The sequence below is a fragment of the Stenella coeruleoalba genome, assembly GCF_951394435.1.
Source record: "Stenella coeruleoalba genome assembly, chromosome: 11".
NCBI classification, from domain to species: Eukaryota; Metazoa; Chordata; class Mammalia; order Artiodactyla; family Delphinidae; genus Stenella; species Stenella coeruleoalba.
Window position 1 is genome coordinate 3,762,266 of NC_137157.1, and position 23,528 is coordinate 3,785,793.

At 49.0% G+C, this 23,528-nt stretch overlaps 2 protein-coding genes across 6 annotated transcripts; both read left to right on the forward strand.

Annotated features, from left to right (window-relative positions):
• Positions 1-2,023: 2,023 nt before the first annotated feature.
• Positions 2,024-9,348, forward strand: PKDREJ (polycystin family receptor for egg jelly; the record flags this gene model as incomplete). The annotated part of the gene is made up of 1 exon (XM_079937044.1): positions 2,024-9,348. The coding sequence occupies one exon, from the start codon at positions 2,024-2,026 to the stop codon at positions 8,954-8,956; it is 6,933 nt and encodes a 2,310-aa protein (XP_079793170.1). The 3' UTR covers positions 8,957-9,348.
• Positions 9,349-16,093: 6,745 nt separating this feature from the next.
• CDPF1 (cysteine rich DPF motif domain containing 1) lies at positions 16,094-20,615 on the forward strand. 5 transcript variants are annotated; one of them, XM_079937416.1, is made up of 4 exons: positions 16,094-16,105; positions 18,433-18,545; positions 19,591-19,702; positions 20,045-20,615. In XM_079937416.1, exons 2-4 carry the CDS (start codon positions 18,433-18,435, stop codon positions 20,189-20,191), a joined length of 372 nt encoding a protein of 123 aa, XP_079793542.1. In that variant the 5' UTR covers positions 16,094-16,105; the 3' UTR covers positions 20,192-20,615. The 5 variants fall into 5 exon arrangements, with proteins under 5 accessions (XP_079793542.1, XP_079793540.1, XP_079793541.1 ...); XM_079937414.1 differs by lacking the exon at positions 16,094-16,105 and adding an exon at positions 16,118-16,541 and having other exon boundaries at positions 19,546-19,702; XM_079937415.1 differs by lacking the exon at positions 16,094-16,105 and having other exon boundaries at positions 17,087-18,545; positions 19,546-19,706.
• Positions 20,616-23,528: the final 2,913 nt, after the last annotated feature.

Sequence of the window (23,528 nt, forward strand, 5' to 3'; positions counted from 1 at the left end):
ACTAACCTTCTCTCTCGTTCCTGCCCCCCACGCATTTGAACGTACAGTTCTCTGTGCTAGCTATCCCGCTCCCTAGCTCTTTGTGAGCCTTGCTCCCTCATTTCTTGCTGATCTGCTGGCTCAGATGGTGCCTCTTCCAAGAGGCCTTCCTTGACTCCCCTATCTCATCCTCATTTCTTATCTCTTAACCTGCCTTATTTTTCTTCATATCACTTATCACACTCAAAATTATACATGTTATATCATGCCTGGGTTATTTTTGATTGTCTCTCACCCCCATTATAATGGAAGCTCCTTGAGAACTGGGCCTGGGGCTGATGCCTAGAAAAATGTCTGGTATGTAGTAGGTGCTTGAGAAACATGTGTGAAATGACTAATGCTAAATGAATTAACGGGGAATGAAAGGAAAAAAAATCAGAGATAATAAGGGATAATCAGGGATAATAAGAAAACAAATAATTAGGTGATAGACCTAAATCCAACCATATCAATAATTACATGAAATGGTGACAGTAATTACATTAAATGTTGATGGTCTAAGTACTCAATTAAAAGGCAGAGACTGACTGAGTGGATAAAAGAGTAAAACTCTATTAAATGTTGCCTATAAAAGACCACTTTAAACATAAAGACATAAATAAGTTGAAAGTAAATGAATGAAAAAACATATGTCCATAGACAGTAAGCATAAGAAGGCTAGTGTGGCTATTTTATTTTACTTCATTCCCCCCCCCAGTTTTATTGAGATATAATTGACATATAGTGTGGCTATTTTAACACCAGGTAAAGGAAACTTCAAAACAAAGATTACCACCAGAGATAAAGACTCATAATGATACTAGGGGCAATTCATCAGGAAGATATAACCACAAATGTGTGTCTACCTAATAAACAGAGTCCCAAAATACCACAGGCAAAAACTGACAGAATTAAAGAATGAAATAGGCAATTCCACAGTTATAGTAGGAGAGATTAACGTCTTCTCTCAGCAATTGATAGAACAACTAGACAAAAATGCAGAAAGACATAGATCTAAGCAACACTACCACCCCTCTTGACCTACCTGCCATCTACAGAACACTCCACCCAACAACAGAATACACATTCTTTTTTTTCTTTTTCTTTTTTTTTTTCACATTCTTTTAAAGTTTCATGTAACATACATTCAGACCACACGATGGGCTTTCAAACAAGTCTCAATACATTCAAAGGGATAAAAGTCATACAGATTGTATTCTCTGACCATAACAAAATTAAATTAGAAATCAGTAACTGTGAATATTTTCACAGAAACTCCAAATAGCTGGAAATTCACAGGTTAAACCAAAACAGGGGAAATTAAAAATATTTATAATTGAATGATAATAAAATATGGTAAGTATGTTGGATGCAGTGTTTGGCGGGAAACTGACAGCACTAAATGCTTCTATTAGAAAAGAAGATCTAAAATCAATGGCACAGGGTTTCACCCTAAGAAAGTAGAAAGACATATACACACTGCTATATATAAAATAGATAACTAATAAGGACCTACTGTACAGCACAGGGAACTCTACTCAGTACTCTGTAATGACGTACATGGGAAAAGAATCTAAAAAAGAGTGGATATATGTATAACTGCTTCACTTTGCTGTACAGCAGAAAATAACAAAACATTGTAAAGCAACTATACTCCAATAATAATTTTTTTTAAAAAAAGGAAAACTAAGTAAGAAACCCAGTGAGCAGTCCCCCTCTCCCTCTACTCAGGGAGCCCACTGACGAAAGCTCTCACTTTCCACCGCTTTGTAATGAGTTTTCCCGGGTGTGGGGGGGCGGGCTCCTGCTAGGGGTCTCCTTGGAGGGTCAGCAGACTGCGCCACAGGAACCCCACTAACAACCCTGACCCGAGGCCTACCCAGGTGTGGGCACGGGCCAGCCGCCCGCAGCCCCTACCCCCACGCCCGCGCCCCGTGACCCCGCGGCCCGCGCCCCCGTGGCCGTTGGTCCGCGGCCTCCGCAGCGCCTCCCACTTTCCGCTCCCATGCGGCCGGGACCCGTGCTCCTCCTACTGGGCCTGGGCCTGAGCCTGAGCGGTGGCCCTGGCCGCCGCCCGCCGACCCCGGCTCCTCGCGGGGCCAGCGCCACCGTCCCTAGGGTGCCCGGCTCGCCGTCCGGCGACCTACTCGGCCGGGAGCCCGCCTCGGCCCGCCGCGCCCCGGCCGAGGCCCGGGTCCGCGTCCCGGCGCGGACCCAGGCGGCCGTGCTGCGCTCGGTCAGGGGCGCCCGGGGCCTCGGGGTGCGCGGCGTCGGCGGTGGCGGCGTCGGCGTTGGCGGCGGCCGCGCCCGCTTCAGCCTACGGCCCCGCGCGGCCCCGGGCGGCGGCGTCATCCTGAGCGGCGGCCGCGACCTCTGTCCGCGGACCGGGCGGCTCACAGGCCCGGCGCCGCGCTGCCTCCGCACGCACGTCCTGCTGCGCGCCCGCCGCGCTGCCGCCGCCGCCGCGCCCGCCCACGTGGACCTGCAGCTGTCGGCGCCCGGCGGCCGGCTCTCCCTGCGCTGGCTCGCCCGCCTGCCGCGCTCCCTCGGGCGTCTGGAGTGGACCTTCCGCCTCGGGCTGCTCGGGCCCACGGTCCCCACGGCCGCCGCTGCCGCCGCCCGCGTGTCGCCCCGCTCGGCGGTGTCGCCCCTTTCGGCTCTGCCCCGCGGCCCACGCTCCTACGCGGGCTTAGTGGCCAGAACCAAGTGTCCCACGGACGGGCCCACGCCTGTCGTCTTAGAGGCTGTCAACCCCAACACTTCCGAAGCCTTGGAGTCCTCGGTGTCCCGTCAGGGGGTCTGTGTGTTGGATCTGGTGAGGATCGAAAGGAATGACGATTCTCCCCTGCAGCTGACCCGGAAGATGGAAGTCACCATCAATGCCACGGTTAAGGCCCACTGCCCAAACCAAAGGTTCTTTGGTCAGTATTGGAAACTCTATTCCGTGGCCTCTGTATCTGACAAGCCGGACTGGACTAAACCTTTGCAAAACCCACCTTTCAAGTCAGAGAACACTCCATCAAGTATCCGTATCTCCACGCATTCTTTATCTTGGGGGGTGTATCTGCTTAATTTCTCCGTGTACATCGTCACATATGATCCAACGATACCTCTGAAGAAAGACTCAGATTCCATCTATATCATCATTGTTAAAAGTCCCCTGCAGGCGGTTATTCCTGGGGATACCAACATCACAGTTAATTTCACAGATGGACTGACTCTGAATGGAAATATGTCCTCTGATCCAGAGGCAGGAAACCCTTTAGAGGGACTTCATTTTTTTTGGTACTGTACCACAGACCCAAGAAACTACGATGGACATGAAATTACAGTGAGGAGCAAGGAAGTCTGTCTCCCAGAGCAGGTTGATCTCAGGTGGACGTGGGCCTCCGGTCCTATACTCACACTTTTGCCAGAAACACTTCACGGCGGCCGTGTGTATTTTTTCAGACTGGTGGTCCAGAAGAACGACAGAACAGCATTTGCTGATAGGACAGTGCATGTGCTCCAAGGACCAGCACCTGTAGCAAGCATTTCATGTATTGAAAATTGTGATACAGTTTTGATTATATCAGAGAGATTTTCTTTGTCTCTAGAATGCCCACGTTGTAAAGCAGGCCGTGATGTCTATCAATGGTCCATTCTGTCGTCTTCAGGTGGGAAGATGCCATTTGATTGGACGGGGCAAACAACAACAGGGCGGAACGGTGCATATTTGTCTGTAAAAGCTTTCGCTTTTCGGCGTTTCGTTGAAGATAAGTTTTGGATTTCTCTCAATCTAGCAACCTGGGGTGGATCGAGCTTGGTCTTACAGCATCCCTTCGTTATTCACCACGTCCCTGAAACCACAGAATGCAAAATTGATCCAGCTGAAGGAATTGCCTTCATTACTAAATTTGTTGTCCATTGTAGTAGTTTCAAGGATAAGAACATCGTTCCTACGTATAAAATAATAGTTCCTGATGTGCGTGGTTTTGGTGAAATCAGTTCTTTAAAAGAGAATAACTTTGGGTCCATCCTCTATTGGGGGAAGAATTGCACAGCGCCCCCTTCCTTTCTCCCTGTTGGTGTGTTGGCCAATCATTACGCCTTGAAGATATATGCCCAGGCATATAATACCTCTCTGGGAGCTTTTTCTCAGGTGACTTTGTACGCCACTGTACAGGCTCCCACTGACATAAACTCATCAAGGACTGTGCTGCAGGAGTTATTCAGTTCCACTGTGGGACCAGATTCATCACTGTCTACTTTGCTTCAACAGCAGGAGTTTTTACCTGCAGGTTATTTAATGTATATTGTAGCTTCTGTCTTGAATAGCATGAAAACCGACTCACATCTGCAAGCTGACCAAATTGGACTCCGAGAACACCTTTTCAATCAGTCTTTCATTCTTCCTGTAAACACTTTGGTGGAAATTAGCCAGGTGGTCATGACTGTTACTAAATTAACGCAGAAAACCTCGGAGTTCTCCTCGCTTGCTCAGAAACTGGCCACGGTGAGGATTTGGCAAGCAAGCCGAGCCCTCCAAGAGTGTCACCAGAGGGATAAGCACATTTCTTCTGAGCAGATAGAAAGTGTAAGCACTGGAATATTAACAAGTTTGTCTAATATCCTGAAACTGATGGTTCGTCATGAAGTGGTCGAAGAGCCTTTCCATGTCGTTGAATCTCTAGCAGAGACAGTATTGGCTGTAAAAGTACCAGAGGATAAGACCACTGCGATGAGGACGCCCAACTTTAACATGTATGTCAAGAAAACGGAGAAGTGGAATGTTACCAAGTTTTTCAGCACTGAGAAACACTGTCGAAATTGTTTTTATCCAACCCTGAACGTGAGCAGCGTTCCTAGTCTGCCTGCCAACGCTCCAATCTCTACAATGTTTTGTGAGTTTGCAGATGACCCTTTCCCTTGGCTAAATTATGGGGAAAACATTTTGACCGAGGTGGTTGGATTCCGAATGACAGGAACCGAGGCCACCGGTGACGTGATTGAGATCACACCTGATGTAGTGGAAGTGTACCTCGTCAGAAAAAACTTGAGCTTTGGGACTTTTAATCTCACGGTGGGCCCCAGCAAGGAGTCTCCTAAAGCAAATGAGTCATTGAGAAAGACGACGGGGGCATTTAGCTTTGAAGTGGACAGCAGAGCAGGGAAGGAGGTGCTGATCCACATTGTGACGGAAGTGGCCGTGTTGTTCACGGTGTTGGTGTATGCTGGCCGTCAGATCACACCCACCGCTTTGATCGCCACCTACCTCGTGCCCCATCGCATCCCCCCAGTTGCCCAAGACAGTGACCTGTTTGACCCTGACTGTACAGTGACGGAGGCCCGCGTGGTTTGCCTTCCCCCATCCCTGTTGCGGGTCATAGCTCAGCGAACCAGCTCCTCTGAGCCTACCGTCGCTGTGGTTCTGCAGGCCCCTCATTTTGTCCTAAAGCCCAATGACAAGTTAGTGAGAATTTCTGTTTTCAGCACTCAATGCTTGGACATGTATGGGATCCAGAGCGATTGGAGAGAAGACACCTGCGTTGTCGGAGAGAAGACCACCTGGCAGAAAGTGCACTGTATCTGCAAGAACCCAGGGCGGGCCAGGCGGCAGCTGGACGCAATGAAACTAGCCAACCTCCACCTGCGTACCCGCTATTTGACGGCCAAGGTGATCGTGGTCCCTAACCCCGTGGATCTGCGATTAGAGGTCCTCAAGAGCGTTACCCAAAACCCCGTGACCCTCTTCACTGTACTTTTCATTATGCTCTTGTACATAGTCCTAGGGTTCTGGGCCTTGCACAGAGATGAAATGGACAAGTGTCTTAGGGAGCAAGTGGTAGTTCTACCCGATAACGATCCTTATGATAATGTATGTTACCTAGTCACTGTTTTTACAGGAAGCCGTTGTGGGTCTGGGACCAGGGCCAATGTCTTTGTCCAACTGCAGGGAACAGAGAGTAGCAGCGATGTGCATTGTTTAAACCATCCACAGTTTGCAGCCCTCTACCGAGGAAGCGTCAGCACTTTCCTCCTAACGACGAAAAATGACTTGGGGGACATCCGTTCCATCCGCGTGTGGCACAACAACGAGGGCAGGTCCCCTAGTTGGTACTTAAGTAGAATCAAAGTGGAGAATCTGTTCAGCAGACACATCTGGCTGTTCATGTGCCGGGAGTGGCTTTCTATTGACACCTCTTTGGACAGAACCTTTCAAGTAACCCCCCCAGATAAGTCTCTCAACAGAATGGATTTTTTCCTTACAGATTTAAGTTATAGGCTGGGGAGAAGCCACATGTGGTTCTCTGTTTTTTCTGGTGTCATTGCTACACGGTTCAGTAGGCTCCAGAGACTGTCCTGTTGCTTAGCCATGTTGCTGTCCTCCCTTCTGTGTAATATTATGTTCTTTAATCTAAATAAAGAAAAAGAAGCGGAGTCACAAGAGGGGAAGTACCTCAGGTCGATGGTGATCGGGATGGAAAGTGTCTTAATTACCATCCCTGTGCAACTAATGATCACGTCTTTGTTCATCTATTCCCAGAGGAGACCTCAGGTGACCCTAGGGGAGGTCGCTCCTCGGAAGCATCCGTGGACACCAGCAGCAAGTGAACACTGGCAAGAACGATTAGCAAAGTGGCACACTCGTGAAACTGGCAACGCACGCTCCCGGGAGCCTGAAAAGCTTCCGCCTACTAGAGGAAGTCCTGGACTTCCCGAGGCTTCCGTCAAGACCACCTCTAAAAGACAGCCCCAGCCCAAGCGAGCAGAAAGCAAGGTCTCCCGCACCCAAAGAAAAAATAAAAACGCCAATAACCCAAACGTTGAAGACAATCAAAGTGTTCCTCCTGGAGAGCACCCTCGCCAGCCCGGTGCTACACCCCTCAAAGAGAAGACCAGGATTGTTCTGCCGTGGTGTTGCGTTTATGTCGCATGGCTCTTGGTTTTTGTCACTTGTAGCATATCCTCGTTCTTTATTGTATTTTATGGACTGACTTACGGCTACGAAAAGTCAATAGAATGGCTGTTCGCATCATTTTGTTGCTTCTTGCAGTCAGTTTTTCTGGTGCAACCATCTAAAATTATGGTCGTGTCAGGCTACAGAACAAGTAAGCCCAAGTATTGTGAGAACCTTCTGTGGGTTGGCAACTTTCGCTACAGTGAGATCATGCTGCAGAGCATCACGCAGAACCCAGAGGAAATGCGCAGGCGCCAGCAGCACGTCGTCCAGCTCCGAAGCTCGAGGATGTACCAGCCCCTCACTGAAGACGACATCACGATCTTCAAAAGAAAGAAGAGGATTAAGAGAAGAGCTTTCCTGTTCCTGAGCTACATCCTCACTCACTTCATGTTTCTGGCCCTCCTGCTGAGCCTGGTCACCCTCCTACGCCACACCGATGGCTTTTACTATAATCGGTTTATTCGTGACCAGTTCTCTGTGGATCTGGCGTCGGTGACCAAGCTGGAAGACATCTTTCGGTGGCTGAACAGCGTGCTGTTGCCTCTGCTCCACAACGACCTGCGTCCCACCTTTCTCCCTGAAAGCTCCTCTAAAATCCTCGGCCTGCCACGGATGAGGCAGGTGAGGGCGCAACCTGGAGAGAAAACCTGTCTGCCTGCCAAACACTTCACGCAGGACAGCCTCAAAAGAGAGATTCACTGTCACCCCGAATACGGCACTGACCCAGAAGACACAGAAAGCTACTCCGGGTTGTGGAATAGAGTTAGTAAGCGGGCTGTAGACAAGACTACGAAAGGATTTACTTACAAGCCTGGAGAAAAGAGATGGGTGTACTATTCCTATGGGCTGTTGCATACCTACGGGTCAGGAGGGTACGCGTTCTATTTTTTTCCGGAAGAGCAGCAGTTTAATTCCACACGGAGGCTCAGCGAACTCCAGGGAAGCCGTTGGCTGGATGAAAAGACATGGGCTGTGATCTTGGAACTAACAACTTTTAATCCAGACACCACTCTCTTCTGCAGCATCTCAGTCATCTTTGAGGTCTCTCGGGTAGGAGTTGTGAACGCTAGCCTGTCTGCGCACTCCTTCTCGCTTGCCGATTTCAACAGAAAAACTTCCGCAGAAATCTACTTGTACGTGGCCATCCTCATTTTCTTTTTTGCCTACGTTGTCGACGAGGTCTACATCATCACACAAGAAAGGTCCGCCTACGTGAAAAGTGTATATAATTTGCTCAACTTTTCCTTAAAATGCATCTTTACCGTGTTGATCGTGCTCTTTTTCAGGAAACACTTCTTGGCTGTCAGTATAATTCGGTTTTACCTGTCGAACTCTGAGGATTTCATTCCCTTTCATGCAGTGTCTCAAGTAGATCACGCCATGAGGGTGATGTTGGGTTTCCTGTTGTTTCTGACAATCCTGAAGTCCCTCAGGTATTCCAGGTTCTTTTACAACGTGCGTCTCGCACAGAGGACCATCCAGACTGCCCTTCCCGGCATCTGCCACATGGCACTAGTGGTGTCCGTGTATTTCTTTGTCTACATGACTTTTGGTTACCTAGTATTCGGGCAGCACGAATGGAACTACAGTGATACGATTCACGCCACACAGACAGTACTCTCCTACTGCATTTCAGCTTTTCAGAACACGGAATTTTCCAGTAACCGGGTTCTCGGGGTCCTGTTTCTCTCATCTTTTCTGCTGGTGACGATCTGCATATTGATCAACTTATTTCAGGCGGTGATTTTGTCTGCCTACGGGGAAATGAAGCAGCCCGTGTATGAGGAGCCCTCAGAAGAAGCGGAAGCAATGACCTACCTGTGTCACAGACTAAGAACTGCATTTGGCTTTCTGTCCTTCAAATCCAAGGCGGAAGACCAACCCAAGTTCTTTGCCAACATGATGTACGGGCGGCCAGAGAAGAGCGACAGCCGGTACCTGGGGCTGAAGACCAGAAACATTAATGGGAAGAAAACGGTGTATCTCGTTGTGTGATCCATGACCGTTTCAAGGTCCACAGGCCGGCTTCTCTCAAATGCTCACTTTCTGGGATTAAGGAACGTTTAGTGGCTCAGTTGTGCTTTCTCCCCGTGTCCTTCACAATGCACACACCCTACGTCTGGAAGTATCCGCCATCTTGGCCTCCCCTTCGGAACTTGAGGATGTCAGAGTGCAGTGCAGCCTCTACAGAGAGAGGAGGAGGACAGCCCGCGAGTCCCGGGTTGATCTCCCTGTGGCTGGGAAGCTGGTGTCTTTGGTACCTGCTGCAGTTTAGAAGGTTAGAGACCCAGATCTGGGGTAGGGAACTCAAAGGCCCCCTCAGCCTCACCCCACCTTGCCGGAAGCAGCAGGAAAATCCTGCTGCTTCTGTGCCCCCCTCCCCGGGGCTGGGAGGCCAGCACTCGCGCTTCAGTGCCTCAGCCCCGCTGGCTGTTCCCTTTGCACACACGGCTGCAGGGCCTCCCCCACCCTCCCAGCTCCGCCGCCCACACTGCCAGCTGGGCCAGGGCCTTGTGACGAGTCTCAGGAGTTGCCCTCGTGCCTGGGAATGCAGGGATGTGGACCTGGGGGTCAGAGGTCTGAAGCTTCCCATCTACTTAAGGCCACTGCAAGTGAAAGATGTAAAGTGTCATAACGTTTTCTGGCCATGAGACGTGACTTTTATTAAACAGCAAGAAGGTGTGTGGGGGTGTGGGTTCACACTGAAAGAGAGTAAATGTTCTATATAATGTATATAGCAATATATACATCCAGAATTTGAGCTTTGGGTTATTGATGGCCTGGTGGATTGTTTAGAAAACATTGTTTAAGAAAAATAGGCTAGCAGCTGTTGGATTTTCACTCCGAAACATGCTCATTTATGTAGACGCCACTTTAAGCTTGGTCAGAATTAAATGTGAGATTTCTTCTGTGAGACCTGCAGTGATTCCTGTGAGGGGGTGTGTACACCGATGGCTCCTGCCCTCAAAGTCGAGGGCCAGCAAAGGGGGACAACAGGCAGGTGGGCAGCTGCTGTGTCCCAGGGGTCTGTTACTCACTTGGCGCCCCGTAGTCCTGTGCTGCACGGGCATGGGCATGGTACCCTGCACCTTGGCAGGTACGGGCATGCACACACGCACGTGTGCATGCGTTCCATCGTTTCCTCCCCAGGGGAGGCCTGAGAACCTGGGGTGGGGGGTGGCCTTCTCTGCCAGCTGAGATAATGAAGAGGTTTTGTGACTCACCCAAGACCACCCACACGGTTAGGGTCAGAAGGTCAGTTCTGGGTTTTCTAACTGCCCTGGTGGGACGTCTCAGGTTTGGCTGGGCTCTGGCCACCGGTTCCAAGTGAAGTGCACGTTCATGGTTAGCACCTCTCATTACCACCTGACTTTTGAACAGGTTGGGAAGGCGTAAGCATGGGGGCCAAATGTTTACTTTTTCCTGGGGTCTGGTCAGGTGCAGTCACCCATGGGACGCAGAACGGGGGAGTGTAAGCCCCAGGTGATGTGCAGGCGACATGGGGCAGGCCTCGCCCTAGAGGCTTCAAAGACCTAGGCAGACAAGGCAGACTCGGGTGCTCTGTGGCTGGATACACCCAGACATTCTTCCCAAATTTAGGATCAGCTGAAGTCTCTACCCCTGTGGTGCTGTGGGAGGCCGAGGGTTACACTAATTGGCCTCGCTTCCCTGGAAGAAAGCCCCCAGGCCCACATAGCATCTCATGATTGGGAGCTGTGAGTGACAGGGTCATAAAGGCAGGGCCCAAGTGGGCCATCCAGGAACAAGGCGGGGGTGGGGGGGTGGGGTGGGCTGATTGATGACCAGGGACAGCAGCTGCAGGCCCCTCAAAGGAGACAAGACTGTCACCTTGTGGCTACAGTGAGAAGTCTAGCAGAGTCACAGGGCTGTTTCCACGCATACTGGGAGAGAGGGGAGTGCCAGGGGCCTTCTAATGATAGAGCAATGACAAGTATTTACATAGTTTAGAAATATTAGAGATGCCAATTATAACATTGTCAGTGTGAAAATTAATAAAGGGACACCTCACTAAAATGGAGTCGGGAGGCCAGAAGTGGGGGCTCTCATGCACGTACCACTCAGGCCAACACAGATCCCAACGGGAAGAGAGGTACCATTCCTCTCCGGCAGGAAGCGATGCTACTTTACTAGGCAGCAGGACGAAGGAAGGTTTTCTCCTCGCCTGGCGACAGCCCGGCCAATAAGAGAGTGTCACAACTCACACTAGATTTCCTACTCCCAGTTTCCTCCAATGGACAGTTTGTTTATAAAAGCCCCGCCCAACTTCCCTTTCTCTATAAAAACAGTTCCCTCTCCTTTGCTTTACCAGACTTACGCGTCCCAAATTGCAGTTCTTTGCTGCTCCCGAATAAACCCATCTTGCTGGTAAAAATAACCGCTGGTGAAAACAAAACTGGCTGTTTTATTGTTTTAGGTTAACATCAGGGAAACAAAGTAACGAGACAATCAAAATTTAGAAGGTCATTTTCACAGGACATGGCAACAATTTCTAAAGGAGTCTTTTAAGACGTCTTTGTTCCCATCAGTTTCCAGGGATAGGGTAGGCATGTTCCAGAACAAGTTGGAAACAGTTATGAATACCCTCCCAAGTCTGTATTGCACAGGAAAACAAGATAAATGTTCTTGGATTTGTTCTCCATGTAGCCCCTTATTAACTCAGAGTAGTAGAACAAGTTTTAGATGCAGAGAGACGGCTCCATCTGAAGCTCCACGTCCTTCATCTACCTCAAACCCTTGTACCAATTATGAAGACTTGCATTTGTAAGGCCTGCTTCTGTATGTATATTATACTCTTAAATATTTACTTCAAAGCTATACACCGTTAAAGGCATTTTGTCCATTGCAATAAATTCAGGTCTCTCCATGCATCCTCCCTCCACCACTCCACAGAGGGCCAGCCTTTCCCTTGAGCCAGAAGAAACCTCCAGTGTCTCTTGTCGTGGAAGACTTCATCTGGGTGCTGGTTACACTGCTGTACTTACTTTGTGAGAATTCATCTTGCCGCACACTTAGGAAGTATCTACTTTTCTGTATGTATGTTACGCTTTTAAGAGTTTACTTAAAAAACTAAGGCCTGCTTCTGGAATTTCATTAGCACTAAAATAAAAGTGCCAGACTTTGGACGTTAATTTTACTGGCAGAAATGGAGAAACGGATGAATAAGATTGGACTTAACAGTGAAATGAGGTATGTAAGGAATTAATCCTCCAGAGTTACCCCCTCCTTTCATTGCTGTTAGCAATGCTTTGCTTTAGATTCTAATCTGCATTCAATTCCTTATTTTTCAATTTTCAAATTTCCTTTCTCAGGCTTCACTTGAATATGCAATGTATAATACTTGTTTAGTGTCATGAGTTTTAAAAAGCTTAATCGCTTAAGACAACATTTATACAAGGTCTTATAAGTCCTGCCACAACATCTAGGTAGCTATATTCCCTGGCAAGGCCACCCCTAACGTCGTGGGGTCCAGGCAGGATGACAAATATCTGCATGTCTAAATATTTAAAGGTTATAAAACAAGTTTACAAACCATTACATAAAATATGTTATAGCCACCTATCTTGACACCCACACTTTCATAAGGGCAAAATTAAAAATTATTTGTAATGCTATGGTTTTTATATAGATGAAAAATGGGCAGAATATCAAAGATAACTGAATTACTATTGTGTACCTCTGGGTGTTCTGTTGGTGGGCCACTGATCTTTGGCTGAGTAAAAACACATACATAATCCATAAATTATTGTGTGTGTGTTCCATAAAGTTTATTTTTCTTGAATTCATTTCAGAAAAATCATCGTGTTGATAATTACAAAGATTTTCACATAACTGTGTTGTATCGACAATAGTGCCAAGTTAGACAAACTTTCCTGAGTCTTAATAGTTTGCAGATAGTTTTTAATGATTTCAGCTGGGAGAAACTTCACTCTGCTGAGGGAGTAGCAACTGGAACTGTCAATAAATTTCTGAAAGTTTTAGATTTAGAATTGAACCATGAGTATTGATATCATGTTTAAACACTGTAAGGAGGGTGCATATAAAAAGATCATATTATATTACCATTATATTAAACATCATTATATTCTCCTTTCGTTTCATCATATAAATGTCATCATTAATTCATTGTTATCATCATTTGTTATAACACATCTAGATCCATCCAGGTTTTGTTTTTGGTTTTGGTTCTGTTTTTTTTTGCGGTACGCGGGCCTCTCCTGTTGTGGAGCACAGGCTCAGCGGCCATGGCTCACGGGCCTAGCCACTCCATGGCATGTGGGATCTTCCCGGACCGGGGCACGAACCCGTGTCCCCTGCATCGGCAGGCGGACTCTCAACCACTGCACCACCAGGGAAGCCCCATCCAGTATTTTTTAAGTTTTTCACCTTTGACTTTTTTCAGCACTGGGATTTTATAAAGAAAACGGAAAACTGCAGTGAGTTGCTCACTTTGTTTAAATCTCTGTCGGATAGAGACTATGAGGATCCACAATGGTCAGAAAACAGTCTCTATGGAAATTAGTTTTGGGGTTATTTGTGCACGACTCTTTTTCAGACTCCAGTAGATGTTACTGTTTCCTAGTTCTAACTTCCCAACGTTGTATTTGAATGTCATTTTAGTGGGTTTTTTAAAAAAAATGCACTTAATTTTTTACAGCAGTTTATGTTTACATCAAAATTGACAGGAAGTTGCAGAGATTTCCCATATACCTCTGCCCACACACAAGCATAGCCTCCCCATTGTCACCATCCCCTGCCAGAGTGGAAGATCTGTTATAACTGATGAACCCACACTGGCACACCATAATCAAAGTCCATAGTTTACATTAGGGTTCACTCAGCATTACACATTCTATGGGTTTGAATAAATGTATAATGACATATCCACCATTATACCACCATATAGAGTATTTTCACTGCCCTAAAAATCCTGTGTCCTCAACCTTTTCATCCCTCCCTCCCCCCAACCCCTGATCATTTTAGTATCTCCAATATTCTGCCTTTTCCAGACTGTCATAGAGTTGGAATCATACACTATGTAGCCTTTTCACATTGGATTCTTTCACTTAAGTCACATGCACCTACGTTCCCTCCATGTCTTTTCATGGCTTGATAGCTCATTTTAGTGCTGAGTAATATTCCATTGTCTGGATGGACCACAGTTTATTTATCCACTGACCTACTGAAAGACATGTTGGTTGCTTCCAAGTTTTGGCAATTATGAGTATGAATAAAGGTGTAATAACCACGTGTGCAGGTTTTTATATGGACATAATCTTTCGACTCCTTTGGGTAAATACCAAGGGGCATGATTGCCGGATCACATGGTAAGAGTATGTTTGTTTTGGTGAGAAACTTCCAAACTGTCTTTCAAAGTGGCTGCACCATTTTGCATCCCCACCAGCCACGAATGAGAGTTCCTGCTGCTCCACATCCTCGCCAGCATTTGCTGGTGTCAGTGTTCTGGATTTCGGCCATTCTAATAGGTGTGCAGTGGTATCTCATTGCTGTTTTAACTTGCATTTCCCTGATGACATAGGATGTGGAACATCTTTTCATATGCTTATTTGTCATCTGTGTATCTTCTTTGGTGAGGTGTCTGTTAAGGTCTTTGGCCCATTCTTTAATTGCGTTGTTTGTCTTATTACTGTTGAGTTTTAATAGTTCTTTGTACATTTTGGATAACAGTCCTTTGTCATATATACCTTTGGCAAATACTTTCTCTCATTCTGTGGCTTGTCTTTTCATTCTCTTGATTTAGTTCTTATTTCACATGCAGTTTCTTTTGGGAAACCATTTTTTTCTAAAGCTTTATTAGATATTTTTAATCCTTTTGGATTTTTTTGGTAAGTTTTTTCTTATATTAATAACTGTGGACAGCTCAAATCAAAATTAACTTTATTTTCTGACAAAGTCCATGATTTGCTCTTTGAATATCATTTAACTCTTCCAGTGCAGCTCGTAACTTGTCTAAACTGTCTAATGGCTTTGACAGCATTCGTGGGTTAACCAGTCATGTATCTCAGAGTGGATTTAGGTCAAATTTTAAATGCTTTATCAAGTGGCCCATCTTTGGGCAGATCCAAAAATAAAAACCAACAGTATGTAATCTTTGAATTGATCCAAAGAGTGCCCTTGCTGTAAGCACAGCTGAGGTCACATGCTCTAGTAGCAAAATGTAAGGGCTCGCTAATTCTTGAGGCTCACGGCAGGAGCCACTCTGGCTCAAGTCCAGAAATAATTCTTGTTGCCAGCATTACTAAGACACCTAATATAATCCTTATTTCTCGATTCCCCAAAGGAAGAAGTCCCAGACCTCAGGGCTGCTGGCTTCAGAATCATCCCCTAGCCCGGTAGAATGGTGCCTCGAATACACACGAGTAGAGGGGCCAGGAGTGGGGTGGGACGGCCACCGCAGGTCTAGGGAAGCCCTTGTCTGAGCTTCGGGACGGAGAGCTTGGGGTCCAGTGCAACTTTTGGTAGCTGATGTGGTTGGTGCCCCAAGGTGAAGACCTGGAAGTTGAAGGATGGTGGTCCCAGATGACGACGGGCATTGCAGGCCACTTAGGCCACTTCAAGGCTTTGGAGGGGTACAGTGACAAGTCCCGGCAGCACACAGCTTTTAAAGGTCGCAGGAAGCCACAGGGCTCATTTTGAACCCATTCTGTCTGTTGCCTTAGGGCACATAGTAATCACTGCCTGCGGCCCTGGCCCCAGGCCCCGGAGGCTTCCGTCCTAGTTGGGGGACGGGTAGCATAAGAACTAAGACCAGGGCATTTCGGTCCGAAGCGCGCGGTGAGAGAAACCACGTGGGGATGGAAATGCGGCTGGGGCCGGGTTATCTGTGGGTCGCGCACCGGCGGCACCGACTCTGTGGAGCCCGGTGGGAAACCCAGAAAGAAGCTGAGAGTCTTGGAGCAGCCAGGACATCAGGCCACGTCGGCGTGAGATATCCAGGTGCTGCCCAGCCGCTGCCAATCCCGAGAGATCGGGTACGGGAAGCCGCAGCTAGACGGAGGCCGAGGCGGAAGTCCGCCACGAGGCCCCGCCCCGCGACTCACCGCGCACGCGCCGTGGGCTCGGCGGCGTGGCGGCGCGGCGGCGGCGGCGGCGGCGGCGGTAGTGGTGAGTGGCGCGGCCTGGCGGCTTGACGGGGACGTGTGCGGCCGCGCCCGGGTCCCTCCCGGTGCGTCTCGTGCGTCCGGCTCGGCCTGGGCGCCTCCGCGGAGCCCTGCGGGGTTCCGAGCGGCCTCCCGCGGCGCTGGGGGCGGGCCGCGGAGCCTGCGCCCCGGCTCATCCCCGGTCCCGCCCGGACTGCGCGGCGCCGCGGAGCCTTCCGAGTGCACGTCGGCTGATTCGACATAACCAAGGGAAAATCAATGAACTTGGTGACAGGGCAGTAGAAATGACCCAAACTGAAACACAGAGAGAAAAGAGTAGAAAAAAACAAACCCAGAGCAAAGGGTCCAAGAACCGCGGGACAACATCAAAGTTTAACGTATTTGCGGTTGGAACCTCAGCGGGAGACAAGAAAGAATGGGGCAGAAGAAATATTTGAAGGGTAATGGTTAAGGATTTTCCAAAAGTAATGAAAGATACTAAACCACAGATCAAAATGCTTAAAGCAGCACAAGCAGGATAAATAGGTTTAAAAGGGAAAAAAAAAAGTAGTTGTATAGTCAAACTGTCGAAAGCCAAAGGTGAACAGAAAATCTTCAGGGCAGCCAGAGGGCAATTCCATAGGTAGAGATGTTGGGGGAAACCCTCCAGGTGGCAGGAACAGCAGGAGCGAAGGCCGGGGCACAGGGGTGGGGTGTGTGTGTGTGTGTGTGTGAGAAAGTGCAGGACAGTGATGGAGCCACTTGAACTGCAGCCTGCTGTATGGAGGGGTGGGGGCTGGACGGCAGAGTCATTGGGAGATAAGTCCCAAGTTAAAGAGGCCTTAAATGCCAAGGAAGGGAATTTATTCTGTAGTCAGGTGGGGAGCCCCTTGGCTCTGAAGCACCACCCAGAGCCTTGAATTTTGTCATGCTTTTTTATGCATCTATTGAAATGATGGTGTGGTTTTTCTTCCTTTATTCAGTTACTCTCATGAGTTGGCATTCACTGGTTTTCGAATGTTGAGCCAACATTGCCTTCCTGGGTTGAATCCGCTCTGTCGTGACGCCCTAGGCTTCTTATGTATTATTGAATTCAGTTTGCTAATATTTTGCTGAAGATATTTGCTTGTGAAGGGTATTACTCTGTAGTTTTCCTGTAGTAGCCTTGTCTGATGAATGGTATCAGGGTAATACTGGCAGTTTTGGTGTCCATGTAATATAGGCCTCAAAATTACTTGGGAAGTGTTCCTTTCTCTGTATTCTGAAACAGTTTCTGTAGGTTGGTATTACTTCTTCCTTAAATGCTTGACAATTTGCTGGTAAAGACATCTGGGCATGAAGTTTTGCTGGTTTTCTGTTTCTTTTTGTTGTTGTTCTTTTTGTTTGTTTTTGTACTATTTCATTTTAAAGGAAAATTTTAAATTATGAATTCAGTTTTCTTAATAGATAAAGGACTATTCAGGTTTTCTATTTTGAGTCAGTTCTGATAAATGGTGTTTTTTCAAGAGATATGTCCATTTCATCTAAACTGTCAGATTTATTTGGTAGAAAAGGTCACTGCATTCCTTTATTATCCTTTTAATGTCTGTAGTCTTGGTGATGTCCCCTGTTTCATTCCTCATTGTGGTAATTTGTATCTTCTTCCTGTTTTTCTTGATCAGTCTAATTAGAGGTTGTCCACTTTATTGACATTTTGAAATGACCAGCTTTGGTTTTATCGTTTTTTTTTCCCTATTGTTTGCCCATTTTCTGTTTCTTTGATTTGTGTTATTTATTATTTTCTTCTTTCTGTTTATGTTGAGTTTAATTTGCATTTTTCTAGCTTCTTAAGGTGGAAAGTTAGATGACTTACTTTAAACCCTCTTTTCCAATTTAAGCATTTAAAACAGTGAATGTCCCTTAAACACTGCTTAAGCTGCATTCTATGTATTTTGTATTTTAGTTTTCATTTAGTTCAAAATATTTTCTAATTTCTCTTGTGATTTCTTCTTTGAATTATGGTTTATTTGGAAGTATATCATTTAATTTCCAAATATTTGGAGATTTTCCATGTATCTCTTTGTTACTGATTTTAATTATTATGGGGTTGGAGCATGTACTCTATGATTTCAGGCTTTTAAAGCTTGAGGCTCATTTTATGGCCCAGAATATAGTCTATCTTGGTGAATAGCTCAAGTGCGCTTGAAAAGAACGTGTGACCTTGAGCAGGTCTCGTCACTTACTCTGAACTTGAGGTGCCTTGTCTGTACGCTGCCCTTCTCACCTGTGGGTAGGAAGCAGGCAGTGGGGAGCTTTGAGATGTGGGTAGCTCTTGGTCCTGTAGGCGACATGCCCTGTCTTTTGACCTTGCAGATGGAGTGTGAGGCGGAGCGCCGCCCCTTGGGTGTGTTTGAGTGCCAGCTCTGTGCCTTAACTGCTCCGTATAGCTACGTGGGGCAGCAGCCCCCCGGCGCCCAGTCTGTCGCGTGAGTACCAGGGTCCCAGCACCCCAGGGAGCCCGCCCAGGGCTGGCTGGCCTAAGTCTGACACAGGGCTTGGGTGTTGTGTCTGGGGCCACCCGGCCCAGGCTCTGGGCACTTCAGGTGTGGCCCAAGAAGGCATAGGGCAAGGTTCGACGCCATCCGGCTCTCCTAGAATCTCCAAGTCCCTACGTCCCTGCTCAGCCCAGAGTCCAGCACCTGCTCCGGCTGCGGGGTGGAAGCACCGTGGCTCAGGCTGAAACAGCTCAGCAGCTGGGAACGCAGGGAGCCGCAGAGGCCATCGCGTCTGGGGCTGGGCCTTGTCACTGGTCCCGCTGGTTCCTACGATGACACCTTCTCAGCGGGAAGCTGCCCGCCTTGCGGCTCTTGTACTGGTGGGAGTGAGCCCTGAGGACCAGCTTCCTGTGCACCTGCCCACGGATGGCCCAGAGTAGCGCCAGTGGGTCCCGGGGCTTGATTCTTGACCTTCAACTTGTCCTCCATCAGAGGCCACCTTGTGGGGATCTGGCCACTACATTACCTGGGACCGGGGGGGCCAGGCTGGAGGAACCTGGGGTGTCGCCTCGGATCCTATCCTGTCTGTCTCCTTTCTGATGTGCGCTGTGAGGCCAGAACCTTAGCCAGCGTAAAGCGCCCTGTTCTCCCTGTGTGGAAGCAGGCAGTTTGGGAGCGGGTGTCATCCCGGAGGTGAGGGGAGGGCTTGGAGAGCTCGCATGGAGGCCTTGTGCCCGCCCGCCGCCCTGCTGAGTCAGGCTGGGGTCTGGGGGCTGAGTTGCAGCAGCCCTTCTTGGGGCCAAGGAGGAGTGGTTCTTTCCCTGCGGTCGACACGGAGCCCGGAGCAGGTCTCATTTCATCCCAGCCGGGCGCCACTGCTCGCCTCTCTGCTACTACTTGGTGGCACTGGGGGCCACCCCTCCCCGCGATGAGCTCGCACGGCGAGCAGGCCCCGGGGAGGTCCGTGCAGCCGGCTACCTTTCGTCAGCAGAGTTTTGGGCCATTCTGCCCACCGGCACCACTTCCTGTCCCGCAGCCTCCTGGAGGAGAGCTACGTCATGAGGGACCCCTTCACCCCCAACAAGGACAGATTCCTGATCCTCGGCTCGAGATGCAGCGTATGCGGCAGGCTGGTGTGCGTGGGCCCGGTGGGTAAGCCACGTGCAGCCGGGGCCGCTTTCCCTCTCTCCCCGTGGCTGGGACCTCACGTGAGTGACTGTGAGAGAGGTGACACGTGAGCCTTTCCCAGGGACCGTGTGAGCAGCAGCCTTTCCTGGCCTTGGTGGTCCTGGGAGCCCTCACAGTCACGCAGCTGGTCTGCTGCATTATGGGTGGGTCCCTGCAGCCAGCAGAGGGGTAGGGGACAGGCAAGCTGGGGTCAGTTGGAGGGTCTCATTGGGGTCTGAGGAAGAGGGATTCCCGGAGGCTCTGGGGGCGCTGCAGTGTGCATCCCTTGGCACTCAGGCTCCTCCGCCCCCCTCTTCTTTCAGGACTGCAGTTTCTTCTACTCCAAGAGATTTTGCCTCCCCTGTGTGCGGGAGAACATTGATGCTTTCCCTCAGGAAATTCAGCAAGACTTGGAGAAAAGGGAAGTCCCATCCAAGAGGCCTGCCAGCCAGCCTGGTTCTCGAACATGAGTCCAGTCGGGTACCAGGTCCGCAGCAGTGTGCTGCACGGGGCTCCTGGCCAGCGGGCTTCTGTGGCCTGGCTCGGAGATGGGGCCAAGCTGGGAGCCGCTGTCACCGACCTTGTTTCTGGGCCATCGGGAGCCGTGTCTGCAGCCAGAGGGAGCTGGGGTCCGCCTGCAGCAGCAACAGGGCCAGGAGCCACGCAGAGAGGGCGCCCAAAAGGCAGACCCCAGACCCCGGTGCTCCGAAGACCGCAGCACCCCCACCCTCACGGCGCCCACCTTAGCAATTGGTGAGACACTGATTGTGGGCTCACGATGTGCCTGCCAGTTCTTAGAGGGCAGGAACTGCTCTGTCCGATTCTGTAGTTTCCGCAGGACCAGCGCACACTGCCTGGAGGGTGTTAGAAACGTGTTTGATGAGAGTATGAATAAAGGGCTTTTACTGACCGACGTTTGTGCTGGGTTTTGTCTTCTGGGGCCGCGTTGCCCCAGGTCCGCTCTGTCACTGGACTCTACAGGTAGAGACCACGTCAGCTCTGGGGCTGGGGGACTGTTCTGGGTTAAGGGCAGACCCTACAGCTGGGGATCGGTTTTCTTCAGACCAAACAACACAGTTCATCTCATAGCATCACTGAAAACTCGCCAGGTAATTTTTAAAAATAGTTTATTTTTTAAAACCATTAAGGCAAAACTGTACCCTGAAATTAACTCTTTACATTCATCAGTCTTACAGTAGGACATTCCAAACATATAAGTTCCCGTAAATTCAGGATAGAAATCAATATATACGATCAGTTCCATCTCCTAAAGGGAAAATGAGTAAGACCCAAAATTAAACAAAAATTAAAGTTATTTTATAGCCATTTTCTAATTGCCTGGAACCACTGCCAGTAAAGTGACTAAGATTCCATTTGCTCTTCTCTGCACACCTCGGCTTCCTGCGGCCCCGGATTCCCCACCAATCACACCCAGAGGGTCTGGGCTGGAGAGAGGGCGTCAGAGCCTGCTCAGAAAAGATCTGCTTTGGAATCGCTCCTGTTTAGTATAAAACACAAAGGGTCTGTCAGCCCCTAAATACTTTGAGAGTATAAGGCACCCAAGAACAGTAACGATAAACACACACCAAGGACTCCAGCTCAGCCCTGGCTGTGGGAACCTGCACCACTCTGCCGTGCGTCTGGCAAAGGCTCCCCCTGGGTTTGGATGTGACGGCCCTGTGGGTCCCGGGGGCGGTACAGATCCCCATCAGGAAGAAATCTGCCAAGGTATGGAAAACATCGTGTGGGAGGCTCACGGGCTCTGTGGCTTCCGCTTTATTCTCCGGGTTGGGCTCTGGAGGCTGGCAGAGACCCAGCCGTTGCCAGTCACTGCCGTCAGCATCTTTCAAATTGCAAAGTTCTTTGGTAACAACCCACAGGTAGTAATTCCCTGAAGAACAGACAGCTACTTACTACACAGGAATAGTTCATGGTCTCCAGCGGGATCCTCCTGTGTGAAATCGGTGACTTCTGACCTGGGTCAGAGGCAGCCTTGCTGGTAGAAATGATAGAACAGACTCATTCGTGTGTGAGGAAGCATGAGGAAGGGAACAGGTTTACAGGGAAGTGAATTCCACATGGCTCAGGAGAGGAGGAGAGCTCTGATGTGTGTGCGTGTGTGCGTGCGGTTGTATTTCAGTTGTGATATTTCAGCTTCCTGTGTGTTTCCAACACGTCCGAGAGCCAGGCTAGTGAGAGTATACGAGTATACATCAATTAACACTGATTGCAGAAGAATCCCAATGTTTGCTATTAGATGCGTGATTGTGAGTAAAATATTTACATTAGGATTTTTTAAAAAAACCCTCAAATCACAGTATTTAAGATATAGCTATTAACATAGTTCTTTTTTTACCATACAGTGTAGAAAAAATAGTGATACTCAAACCCGAATACTGTAATTTTACCGAAAACTGCACTGAGTGGTATCCATCTCGTGTGAGGTACATTTTTTTTTAGGCCTGAAAAAAGGACCAGACCGCCTGTGCCTTTAAAAAGAGAAGACATTTGCCCAAAGTGAATGATTTGACCTTGAAAAGATGAGCCACTCACTTGTGTTCAGGGCCTGGAGACTCAGCGGCCCCCACCCCTTGTCGGGGGAGCCAGGGCTCACCTGGGGAGCTTGTCTGCGCTCCGGCTGGCATGACGCTATAATGTTCATCACTTAATGAATTTTAGGTGCTGAGGGTGACAGCGGGGGTGGGGGGGGAGAGAAGGGCAAGAGAGGAGGAGGCTGGTGTATTACCTTCAGCGGGGGAAAAACATGGAAGCTTTTCACATTCCACCCAAACTAGCAAACACATTTTAAATGAAAAATACCTGACCCAGGTCTTAATTTGCTATTTGTGATGTAAAAAATTGCTGTTTCTTCGATTTTTTTCATGTAATGCATTTAACAGCCGCGGGGCCTGAGGTCCTTGATGTTTACCAGTTGCCGTAGCCAAGAGATGACGTTGATGTGGATGCAGTGTGGTCTTCTATGTGGCAAAGGATTCCAGAAGGATGTGACCGCATGTGTTCCCCCTGGACCACGGTACATGGCCCCCCTTTCTCAGGGGGGTGGAAGTAAACGGTTACACTTCTCTTATCTCAGACTGAAATTCTGAGAAGCAGATGGTCTGTCGAGAGCCCCCCTCTAGATCTGAGGAGTCCGGGTGCCTCGAGCCGGGAAAGGGCGTCTGGAAACGAGCCCTGGGCGGCGGCTTCTCACTCTCTGCCCTAACAAGCAGCCCCACCCGCAGCAGCCCGCTCTGCTGAGATAAGGTTAAGGACCTGCCACGTTCCACAGACACAGCATCGTGCAGAGCGTTACATAATTCTTTAAGTGAAAGTGTGGAGATGCGTTGTCTTAGTCTTTTCCTTGCAGAACTTCCACTATCACATTTCAGTTTGTCCCGTAGTTTCCACAGAAGTAGGACGGGCCTCCTGTGTTCTGAGTCCTTTGCTGTCTCTCCCGTGTGTTTCACGGGCTGAGGGTCCACGACCATTTTCCTGAATGGTATTAAAATGGCACCTAAAAATAGATACAAATCTCAGCAAAAACTTTTAGACCTCAAGCTTTGGAGCCTAACCTTAGATCTTTCTGGGCAGAAGGTCCCTAGAGGAGAACACGCCACCGGAAAAGTCCTTGCACTGAGAAGGAGGAAAGCGCCCAGTTAGCGGGGGTGGGGACGCTGTCAGCAGTCACTGTCATGGCCCTTCGGCCCTTCGTTCGCTCCTCCCAGCCGAGCTGTCTGCAGAGCCTTCCTGCTGTGCTGCCTGGAAGTCACTGCTGTCAGGAAGGCGAGAGTCCCCTTAGCTGACAGC